This window comes from Amblyraja radiata, chromosome 1 (assembly GCF_010909765.2).
Source record: "Amblyraja radiata isolate CabotCenter1 chromosome 1, sAmbRad1.1.pri, whole genome shotgun sequence".
NCBI classification, from domain to species: domain Eukaryota; kingdom Metazoa; phylum Chordata; class Chondrichthyes; order Rajiformes; family Rajidae; genus Amblyraja; species Amblyraja radiata.
Window position 1 is genome coordinate 172479964 of NC_045956.1, and position 12575 is coordinate 172492538.

The 12575-nt window shown below is 43.8% G+C and overlaps 1 protein-coding gene across 2 annotated transcripts in view; it reads left to right on the forward strand.

Moving 5' to 3' along the window:
• The window catches only part of ctnna2 (catenin alpha 2), a 1182272-nt gene that overhangs the window by 580409 nt on the left and 589288 nt on the right, over positions 1-12575 (forward strand). For both annotated transcript variants that reach the window (XM_033035440.1, XM_033035446.1), the window contains exon 8: positions 1742-1822. In XM_033035440.1, coding sequence (XP_032891331.1) covers positions 1742-1822 — 81 coding nt within the window. The remainder of the gene's footprint in view (positions 1-1741; positions 1823-12575) is intronic.

The window sequence follows — 12575 nt, forward strand, 5'->3', positions numbered from 1 at the left end:
TGTTATTTTTGTTTAAGGAATATTAATATTTGCAATATTTTCTGGTCCCATTCAGTGGCATATATTACCAAAAGGAAACAGTTGCCATTTGCCTGACTAATCGGGACATGGTGACAAACATGGAATTCAATTTCTTAAAATAACGTTAACACTGTTATAGTATGATAAGATATTAGCAAAGGAACTAGAGATGGCATGAAAAATAATATTTAAAAACCTCTTATACAGTCCTTTCGGTCAAAAAAAACTTAATTCAGTGGTGAGAGCTGAATAACATTTTTAAGTGATTGACCAGGGGTATATAGGGTGTTTATACTGACAGTATAAACACCGTCGCATACAGTGACACAATGGCACAGTTGGTAGGTCTGCTGCCTCACAGTGCCAGAGACTGTGTTCAATCCTCACCTGGTGTGCAGTTCGTGTGGAGTCTGCACGTTCTCGCTGTGACCGTGTGCGTTTCCTCTGGATGTTCTGGTTTCCCCCACATCCCAGAGACATACTGGTTTGAAGGCTCATTGACCTCGGTAAATTGTGCCTAGTTTGTAAGGAGCGGAAGAGGAAGTGGATAACATGGAATTAGTGTGTGAACAGGGGCTGGATGGTCAGAGTCGACTCAGTGGGCCAAAGGACCTTTTACTATGTTGTATTTCTAAACTGAACTAATATCCATACTATGTATCTTGTATAAATTAATGAACCTCTTTCTAATTATATAAAATATATTGTTGGAAGGATGAACGTACAAACCCTGTACAAATAGCACCCGTAGCCAGGATCGAACCTGGGTCTCTGGTGCTTTAAGGCAGCCACTGCACCCCTGTGCTGCCCTCAATACAAATACAAATATGTTATATTTCAAATTTGACTGTTAACATCAATCTTTTCTCTGCAGAGATCTTTTCCGTAATATACAGTAGATAGATTAGATAAGGATCAAGAGTCTCTTTTTCAGTCTTAGTAGAATTTAAACAAACTCAATCTAGAGAGAAGTTTATGTTCCTGTTTCATCTGTAGACTTTCATATTCTTCAAGTAATTGTCCTTTAATCTACTATAGTTTGCCAGATCTAACAGAGCATTTCACATTTCAACATCCCTTTGTATTGATTCTTCTTTTTACTTTCTCCTTTTATCGCAAAACATTGGTTTGGGATTGGGGGATACATTTCCATATGGATTTCGTGCTCATCCAACCTGAGCTTGATGTTTTTTCAGGTATTCCACCAAAACTTCCAGTGGAGTTGGAGAATCCTCCATCGTTATGAGGGTCGATATAGTTAATTTTCCTTGGAACCATTAACTCATGTGGCGATGCCACTTGCTGTAGCTCTTAGGCGATTGAATGCAGAAAATCAATTTATTAGGGTGGCTTAGAGTCATCCAGCATGTAAACAGGCCTTCGGCTCAACTTGCCCATGCCGACAAAATGCCCCCATCTGCGTTCGCCCCATCTACCTGCGTTTGGCCCATATGCCTCTAAACCTTTCCGATCCATGTGCCTGCCTAAATGTATTTTAAATGTTGTTATAGCACCTGCCTCATTTGTCTCCTCTAGCAGCTCGTTCCATATGCCCAGCAACCTCTGTGTGAAAAAGTTGCCCCTCAGGTTCCTATTATCTACAATTTCTATTTGACCAGATCGCAGTGAAATAAAATGTTCGCCTCTGGCGATAATGATAATTACTTCAGAAAATTACCGGCCCTGCTTTTAAATATATTCTTAACTTTTTTTCTTTCAGACTGGCAGGAAAGAGAAAGGAGACCCCCTCAATGTTGCCATTGAGAAGATGACAAAGAAAACACGTGATCTGCGTCGGCAGGTAGAGTGCTGGTCTCTCCATCTTTGATGTGGAATGTCTCTTGATACCTGAGTAACTGTGCTTTGACGGCTGATATTTATATACAATTAGGATAACAACTGGTTCTTTTCAAGCGTCAGTCATGGAGGGAACTGTTGTGACAATGGCTCCATCCTCTTTCTCATTCTGTTAGAGATGGTCTTTGTTTTAATGCTGAACGTCTGTGTAAGGTCTTGAAATGTCTTCAAACTGTTCTGCTCTACGTTTATATTCCAAAGAGGTTCGACAGTTTAAATTACCTGGGTTTGGTATCCCGATTGTAACACTGTGGTTTAGCCTCGGTGACCTGTGTGTAAACTAACAGATTAATGCCTTCGCTGAAGCAAACTCTTCCTGCTTTGACACTAATTGGGACCAGGCTGTATTCTCACTCACTGAGGTCATCTGGATGAACAGCCAAGGGAATTGGGGAAAAAAAGCCACAATGATGTGGGGAACATCTCATGGATGGATTGAACAGTGGAAGGTTTTCTAACCTGAGAATTCTTGACCCAGTTGGGGAAATAATTATTCCACAGCTCTCTCACCTCCACAGGAACTTTTCTTTTCTAATAATGGAAGTGCACTTACAGAAATATCTTTAACTAGTTAGCAGACAGAAATGGTCCACAAAATGGTTCAACTCTGTTATTGTCTCTGCTACAGTTTGGAATACATTGGAATATTTAATGATGCTCCAATTTCTGTTCTTTCTGATACTTTTACTGCAGATGCTTTCCTTATCATTCATCTTCCAAAAAGAGGCCTTTTCACCCATCAAGTCCATGGCAGCTCTCCAGAGCATTCCCTTTAGTCCTATTGCCCCCAACTAATTACTCTGTAACCTATTTCTTCTTACATGCAGATTTCTCCACCCCTATTCTCCGTTCTACATTAGGGATGATTTACAGCAACTACAGTAATTGACGTACCAATCACAAGGTCTTTGTCATCTATTGTCACGTCTCTTTTGATCTTGATAAGCTCACATCTTGCTTTTTCACCCATTTAACTGGTATTATATTGTCAGCAAACATTAACATCGGCAGTTTATTATGAACTACCTCTGTAACTAACCTTTAGAATCATAGAGCTACACAGTACATCCTTGCAGACCAAACTGCCTGACCGATCCAGTTCCACTTGCCTGCGTAAGAAGGAACTGCAAATGCAGGTTTACACCGACGATAGGCACAAAATGCTGAATTAATATGGTGGATCAGGCAATATATCCAGAGAAAAGGAATAGGTGACATTTCGGGTCGAGACCCTTCATCAGACCTGATGAAACGTCACCAATTCCTTTTCTCCGGAGATGCTGCCTGATCCACTGAGTTATTCCAGCAATTTGTGTCTATCTACACTTGCCTGGCCTGGCCCATATTCCTCCATGCACTTGTCTGTGTCTTTTAAACATTGTAATTGCCCCTGCCTCCACCCCACTTGTTCTGTCAGCTTGTTGCATGTAAGTACCAAGGTCTCTGTTAAAAGGTTGCCCCACAGGAGGCCCAGTCCAGAAATGACTGTAGGAAGGGAAGGGAATTGGAAGGGAAGTTAAATTGATTAGCAACCGGGAGATCTAGTAGGCCTTGGTGGACCAAAGGCAAGTGTTAGACAAAATGGTTGCTGAGTCTATGTTTGGTCTCGCTAACATATAGGAGCCTCGATGTGTATCTGGAACACAGGATGCAGTAGATGAGGCTCTACTGAGGAATACAGAATCACCACCCTCTGACGAACAAAATTCCTCCACACCTCCTTTCTAACGTTATGTCCTTTTATTCTGAGGCTGTTCCCTCTGGTCCTAGACTCTCCTACTAGTGGAAACATCCTCTCCACATCCACTATATCCAGCCCTTTCATTATTTTGTGAGTTTTAATGAGATCGCCCCTCATCCTTCCAAAGATTGAGGAGGATGGTGTCAACATGGCAGTGGAGATGGCCAAGGACTGACTGGTCAATGTGTGAATGGAGAGTTGAAATGACATGAAACCAGGAGCACAGGACGGCCATTGTGGTCAGAGTGCCGGCATTCCTCAATGCAATCGCCTTGTCTGTACTTGCTCTCGTGATGGAGAGGACACCATATTAAGAGGACGGAATACAGTAGAAGAGGTTAGAGGGGGTGACTATGACCTTGTTCCTGGGGTGGTAATGAGGGAAGAGGTGCAGGGAGAAGTATTACTCCTAAGGCGTAGAGTGCCTGAGGATGGAGAGGTTGGGTGGGTAGGGGCGAGTCATGGTCCCTGTGGTGTGAGTGGTCCCTGTGGAAAGCAGAAAGGAGCGGGATATGGAAGATGTGACTACTGGTGAGATACCGTTGGAGCTGGTGGAATTGACAAGCATTGATGCGCTGGATGTGGGGGCTGGCAAGGTGGGGAGCAGGGAAATTTTATCCCTGTTCTTTCTGGAGAGGTGTGGGGAAAGAAGGATATTCCCAATTTCTTGGAATGGAAAGCCTCATCTTGAGAACAGATGTGGTGGAATCAGAGAAAGTGAGAGAAAGACGAGGCATCCTTACAAGAGACCCCAGGGGAGTAACTGCTACTACCTGATTTGAATCTTAGAAAATCAATATGTTTACTATTCTGAGATGACAATTGTTTGAACGAGATTGTAACAGCCTTGTTGTACTCTGCTACATCAAAACATTGTTAATGCATTATTATTTTTTGTGATTCATAGTCAGGATCTCTCAGTCTAAGATACCCATCTCCTGATTGAGACAACACTTTGATCTAATTGTACAGCTAAACCTCACAGTTTATACCCCCTTTCAATGTAAGAATGAAAGTCCACTTGTTCAGCTTATTTGAACTTAATGATAATAATAATAATAATACATTTTATTTATGGGCGCCTTTCAAGAGTCTCAAGGACACCTTACAAAAATTGAGCATGTATAGGAAAAACATGTAAGGGGAATAAAATAAATAGTAGAGACATGACTAGTACACAAAGTAAAGACAGAATTCAATACAAAACACAGCATGAGGCAATTAATGCACAGATGAAAAGGGACGGGGACGTGGGGCTAAGGATAGGCAGAGGTGAAGAGATGGGTCTTGAGGCGGGACTGGAAGATGGGGAGGGACACGGAATTGCGGATCAGTTGGGGGAGGGAGTTCCAGAGCCTGGGAGCTGCCCTGGAGAAGGCTCTGTCCCCAAAACTGCGGAGGTTGGACTTGTGGATGGAGAGGAGACCGGCTGATGTGGATCTGAGGGACCGTGAGGGTTGGTAGGGGGAGAGGAGGTCAATGAGATATGTGGGGGCCAGATGGTGGAGGGCTTTGTAGGTGAGGACCAGGATTTTGTAGGTGATCCGGTGGGAGACGGGAAGCCAGTGAAGTTTTTTGAGGACTGGAGTGATGTGATGCCAGGATTTGGTGTGGGTGATGAGTCGGGCGGCTGCGTTCTGGACCAGTTGGAGTCGGTTGATGTAGGTGGAGCTGATGCCAAGGAGAAGTGAGTTGCAATAGTCCAGTCGGGAGGAGATGAAGGCATGGATGAGTCTTTCAGCAGCAGGCGGTGTGAGAGAGGGTCTGAGTTTGGCGATGTTGCGGAGATGAAAGAAGGATGATGTGATCTGAGATGCTGGCTGCTAACAAATGATTGCCCTGCTGTTGAATAATGCGTTTAGCTGCTTGATGTGCTAAGTACTGTTTCTGATTTGTCTGATCTAATTTGAATGTCAATACATTAAGAAATGCTGCAAATATCTTATTGATTTTTGTTTAGTATTAGTAACTGATTTGTCAAAGAAAAATTGAAAATGTATCATTTCACATTATCGTTGAAACCATAGTTTTATTATATTAGGCTACATGTTTAACATAAGCAGGCAGTTAATTATTAGCTGTGTGCCATTTACAACCGATTTAGGCAAAGCAGTTGAACTGCATGTGTGGACATACCTGTAGGCATTGCACACGTATGTGCTAACTTGCTTAAATGTATGTTGAACTCTAGTCAGGTATCATTATGTCTTCATAGTCAACTGCAATCCTCTTCACCGTACAAGAAAATGCAGATAGGTACAAGGTCAAGGTCAGAGAGATTCAGCACAGTTCAGTTCAGTTTAGTTTGTCACGTGTACCGAGGTACAGTGTAAAGCTTTTGTTGCGTGCTAACCAGTCAGCAGAAAGACAATACATGATTACAATTGAGCCATTTACGGTGCACAGATACATGATTAGGGAATAACGTCTAAAGCAAGGTAAAGCCAGTAAAGTCCAATCAAACATAGTCTGAGGGTCACCATGAGGTAGATGGCAGTTCAGCCTGCTCTCTAGTTGTGGTAGGATGGTTCAGTTGCTGGTGGAATTGATATCGGATGATGTGTTGGGGGCGGAGGCTGGAAATATCCTTCTCTTTCAGGAAACATGGCTTCCCTTCTACTGTGATTAATGAGTCATAGTCAACAGTATGAAAACAAGCCCTTCCGCCCAACTTTGCCATACCCACCAACATGCCCCATCTAACTTGGTCCCACCGGCCTGCGTTTAGCCCATATCCATCTAAACCTATCCTATCCTGTACATGTCTAAATGTTTTTTATATGTTGTGATAGTATCTGCCTCAACTATCTCCTCTACTAGTTTGTCCATAAACCTACCACCCTTTGTGTAATAAAATTGGCCTGCAGGTTCTTATTAAATATTCTCCCCTCACCTTAAATCTATCTCCTCCAGTTCTCGATTCCCCTACCCCAGGTAAAATACTGTGCCTTTACCCTATCTATTCCTGTAATGCACTTGTATTTTATTCAATTCCCAGACTTTTGTTCACACCCCACTCCTCCCCAGACAGAACAGGGATAGAGTTCCCCTAGGCCTCACCTTTCATCTTACTCGGCTTGGCATCCAGTGTATCATCCTTTGTCAATTGCACCAGCTGCCATGGATCCCACCACCAGTCACATCTTCTGCTCCTCACTTCTTCCCACTTTCCACAGTGCCTATTATCTCCATGACTTGCTTGCTCACTCATCTCTACCCACCTCTCACTTTGAACCCATGACCTCTAGTTCTTGATTCCCCTACACTGGGAAAAAATGTGAACATTCACCCTATCTATGACCCTCGGGATTTTATACAGTTCTGTAAGATCATCCCTCAAAGGGCTGCACTGCGGCGCAGCGGTAGAGTTACTGCCTTACGGCGCTTGCAGCGCTAGAGACCCAGGTTCAAACCTGACTACGGGTACTGTATGTGCAGAGTTTGTACATTCACCCTGTTTTCTCCGATATCTTCAGTTTCCTCCCTCACTCCAATGACAAAAAGGTTTGTAGGTTAATTGGCTTGGTATAAGTGTAAATTGTCCCTAATGTGTGTTGGATAGTGTTAGTGTGCGGGGGTCGCTGGTCAGTGCACACTCGGTGGGCCGAAGGGCCTTTTTCCACACTGTCTCTCAAAACTAAACTAAACTAACTAATCTCCTGCCCTCTAATGAATACAGTCTTAGCCTGCCCCTCCCGCCAAGTCAGGGCCTCGAGTCTAGGCAACATTCTCGTAAATGTTCTCTGCTTCTACTTAATGCCATCCTTTCTGTAGCAGGGTGACCAAAACTGATCATAATACTCCAAATGCAGCTTCATCAATATCTGTAGCGTAATGACCAAACTTCTATGCTCAATCTCCTAACTGACATGGGCCATTAAAAGCCTTGTGAAAAAGTTGTGAATTTATGGAATTCCCTACCACAGAGGGCAGTGGAGGCCAAATCACTGGATGGATTTAAGAGAGAGTTAGATAGCGCTCTAGGGGCTAGTGGAGTCAAGGGATATGGGGAGAAGGCAGGCACGGGTTATTGATAGGGGACGATCAGCCATGATCACAATGAATGGTGGTGCTGGATCGAAGGGCCGAATGGCCTCCTCCTGCACCTATTTTCTATGTTTCTATGTTTGTTCACCATCCAAGTAAGGGCATTTCTGAAAGTCCTATCTATTCACTCTGCCTGTGATATTTCACTGAATCACAGAAAACATCCAACATGAAAGAAAACCTTTAGACTGACAAAGTATGTGCCAGTTCCAGTAGTCCATCTTCTCTCACAGCACCAGCTCCCACCACTCCCTATAGCTCAATTCATATCCCCCTTCAAGTGCACACCAGTTTATTTTTGAGCATGCAATAGAACCAGCTTGCACTCTTCATTCCCAACAGAAATCACTAGCTGTATTTTTTCCCTCATGTAACATTTGGTTCTTTTTACCAGTTACTTCACTCAATGATCGGTGGCTCTTCATCAATTTCAAAATAGTTCTCTCCATCCTCGCTGCCTTGATCCTTCAGAATTTTAAATACTTCACTTGGATCTCTTTTTAGTTTTTTGGCTTCAGCGAGAACAATACCAGCTTCTCAGTGTATCCATAATACTAATATTCTTCATTTCTGGAATCATTCTAAATCTCTTCTGAAGTCTTTCTGGACCCATTCTAATCTGTGGTGCTCAGAAATGGAAACAGATGTTTTATTAAGGGTTTTCTTGACCTCTGCTGTACTCTGTATTTCTCTTTATTTTATGTACGTTTTATCTTCAACTGATTCCGGTACCTGCTCACTTTCAATGATTTATGCTCCCAGAACTCTCTGTTCTTACACTACGTTCAGATTGGCACCTTAGAGTGTAAATTGCCTAATTTTATTCTTCCATCTAAGGTGGAATACTGCAAATGTTTCTGCTCAAAATTGAAGCTGCCTCACGTTTACTACACACTCACACCCATCGACGTGTACGTGGCACTGAGCAGGATTAATGCACGAAAGGCTGCTGGCCCTGACGGCACCTCTGGGCGCGTCCTCAGGGCCTGTGCTGCGCAGCTGACAGACGTCTGGACTGACATCTTCAGCCTGTCACTTGCACAAGGAGTTGTCCCCACGTGTCTTAAAACCACCTCCATCGTGCCGGTAACAAAACACTCCACTGCGGCGAGTCTCAACGACTTCCGCCCAGTTGCACTTACTCCTATCATCACTAAGTGCTTCAAGAGGCTGGTCCTGGCACACCTCAAAGGCTGCCTACCTCCCACACTGGATCCCTATCAGTTCGCCTACCTCAATAACAGGAGTATGGAGGATGCCATCTCAACGGCACTTCACTCCGCCCTCTCCCACCTCGACAACAGAGACACTTATGTAAGAATGCTGTTCATCGATTATAGCTCAGCATTCAACACCATTATACCCTCCAAACTGATCACCAAACTCAGCAACCTGGGCATCGACCCCTCCCTCTGCCACTGGATACTGGACCTTCTAACCAACAGACCCCAGTCTGTTAGATTCGACAACCACACCTCTTCAAACCTCACCCTGAACACTGGCGTTCCACAGGGCTGTGTGCTGAGCCCTCTCCTCTACTCCCTCTTCACCTACGACTGCACACCTGTACATGGTACTAACACCATCATCAAGTATGCAGATGATACAACGGTGATTGGCCTCATCAGTGACAACGATGAGTTGGCCTATAGGGAGGAGGTCCAGCTCCTAGCAGCATGGTGCGCTGACAACAACCTGGCCCTTAACACCAAGGAGCTCATTGTGGACTACAGAAGGTCTAGGGGCGGCACGCACACCCCCATCCATATTAACGGGACGGAGTTGGAGCGTGTTTCCAGCTTCTGGTTTCTGGGGGTCAACATCTCCGATGACCTCTCTTGGACCCACAATACCTCAACACTGATCAAGAAGGCTCACCAGCGTCTCTTCTTCCTGAGGAGACTAAAGAAGGTCCATCTGTCTCCTCAGATTTTGGTGAACTTCTATCGCTGTGTCATCGAGAGCATCCTTACCAACTGTATCACAGTATGGTATGGCAACTGCTCTGTCTCCAACCGGAAAGCACTGCAGAGGGAGGTGAAAACTGCCCAACGCATCACCGGTTCCTCACTCCCCTCCATTGAGTCTGTCCAGAGCAAGCGATGTCTGCGAAATGCGAGCAGCATCATCAAGGGCTGCTCTCACCCCAACCATAGACTGTTTACCCTCCTTCCATCTGGGAGGCGCTACAGATCTCTCCGTTGCTGGACCAGCAGGTCCAGGAACAGCTTCTTCCCTGCGGCTGTTACACAACTTAACTCTGCACCTTGGAGATTGCCAGTCACCTCCCCCTGGACACTCCTTCCCCCAGTGACTGATCTTCCCCCCCCCCCCTGAAATTTGCATGACTGCTCCTGTATATAACCATATAACATATAACAATTACAGCACAGAAACAGGCCATCTCGGCCCTTCAAGTCCGTGCCGAACACTTATTTTCCCCTAGTCCCATCCAGCTGCACTCAGACCATAACCCTCCATTCCTTTCCCGTCCATATATATACATTAAATATATCCATATATATATTTTACTGTTCCATTATTTTGTGTTCGCACTACTGGGTGAGATGCTAACTGCATTTCATTGTCTCTGTACTTGTACAATGCACAATGACAATAATGTTTTGAATCTTGAATCTTATTGTTGCCATACATAAATACAATCCATGATCAAGTACAGAATTAATATAAACAGCGCACTGAGTCAATATTGCAATGTTTTATTGACATTTACAAAGTCCCTACTGCAGCTGACCATAAAGGCACATTGCAGCCCTTGCCTCAGTCCAGTTCATCTCACAAACCAAAGTCCCTTTCCTCGCCCGGTCACCTTCAGCCTTGTGCCCCGGGATCAACATTTTCCAAATTAATTCTGAGTCCATTCTTGGTTATTATTTCTGGGCTAAGCTTTACCTTGTCCATTTCTGTCTTCTTCCCATCGGAACCCACCCTTCACAAGCTGACTATTTTTACCTTATGATCCATCTCCTTTCTCAATGTTGTTTAAAGTGAATCGATGATCGCAGTCATGTTTTTTTTGCACTGGTACTTCTTTCACTGGTCCATCCCATTGTCACATCTTCTCCTCGTTCGCCCGGAAATATACTGATCAAGAAAGCTCTCCCGATCATCTGAAAATAAATAATTTCTCTGTGTTTCACTTATTTTATTATTCCAGTTTTTATTAGGATAGTTGAAGTTCTTTATTATCGCAGAATAATTTTTGCACATCTGTATTCTTCCTGCAGATTTGTTTCCCATAGGTTGGCAGTCTGTATAATACGCCAACAGTTTAATAGCACTTCTATTGTTTCTTAACTCCTGTCGTATAAATCCTGTCCTTGATTGAAATTTAAAAAACAGGCTTTATACCTGTAATTTTACCCAGAACATATTTGTGCTGAGGTTCATTTTGTGCCTCATAGGTTTAAAAGTACAGTATCAAAAATTGAGTGTAATGTTGTTGAGTTTAATTTAGAGATACAAGCATGGAAATAGGAGTCAAAGCTGACTGTCGATCACCCGTTCACACTCGTTCTATGTTTCCCCACTTTCTTATCCATTCCCTACACACAAGAGGAGGAATTTACAGAGACCAATTAACCCACAAATTCGCATGTCTTCAGGCTGTGGGAGGACACCGGAGCACCCGGGGGAAACCCACGCGGTCACAGGGAGAACGTGCAAACTCCACAGACACAGCACTAAGGTTCAAAACCAGGTCTCTGCATTGCGGCAGCAACTCTACCAGCTCTGCCGCTGTGCTGCCACTTGATAAACGTCTTAAGATAAATATTATAACGACATTTAAAAGACATTTTGACAGGTACATGGATCGGAAAGGTTTAAAGTGATATCGACCAAATGCAGGCAGGTGGGACGAGCATAGATGGGGCATCTTGGTCGGCATGGATGTGTTGGGCAGAAGAGCTGTTTCCGTGCTGTATGACTGTAAATACAGAAAGTAAAACAAAAATACCAGTTGACAAATATCTTTAAATGAGGGATTGGCAAGCCTGCGCAATATAAAATGTTTGGCTTATAATAGGCATCTTGTTTATCTTTTGCAAGCTGAGCTCTGTTGATATGATGGTCATTTCCCACTAATTAATAGTAATTACTCTCTTTGAAGGAGTGATTCTTCACTCAGAATCAAAAGCTGCTGAAATTAATATGTTTGCTGTGTATTGACTGCAGCTGTTTTGTACCTTGTTAGATTCAGTGTACGTGCAACAGCAAATAGCCAATAATAGGCAGGCTACTCCAACTACAAGAATCATTGATGAAATGTGAAGGTTCTCACAGTTCTTGAAGTGACAAGGGCAAATAGAACGTGTGAGAATTTTACCAACAGTCAACCCATGCTGAAAAATATTTTTGTTGAAGTTATACTGCAGCTAATTGACCTAAATAAGTGTATCTCCTATAACTTAGGGGTTGCACCGCAGCGCAGTGGTAGAGCTGCTGCCTTACAGCGCCAGGGACCTGGTTTCGATCCTGACTATGGGTGCTGTCTGTACGGAGTTTGTACGTACTCCCTGTGTGGATGTTCATGTTAAATTCTATCGTGTATTCTGTTCTTTTTATTCATATGGCTGTATGGTAACTCAAATCTCACTGTACCAATTGGTGCATGTGACAATAAATGTAATAATAATAATAATGGATGGGATTTATATAGCGCCTTTCTAATACTCAAGGCGCTTTACATCACATTATTCATTCACACCTCAGTCACACTCGGTGGTGGTAAGCTACTTCTGTAGCCACAGCTGCCCTGGGGCAGACTGACGGAAGCGTGGCTGCCATTCTGCGCCTACGGCCCCTCCGACCACCACCAATCACTCACACACATTCACACACAGGCAAAGGTGGGTGAAGTGTCTTGCCCAAGGACACAACGACAGTA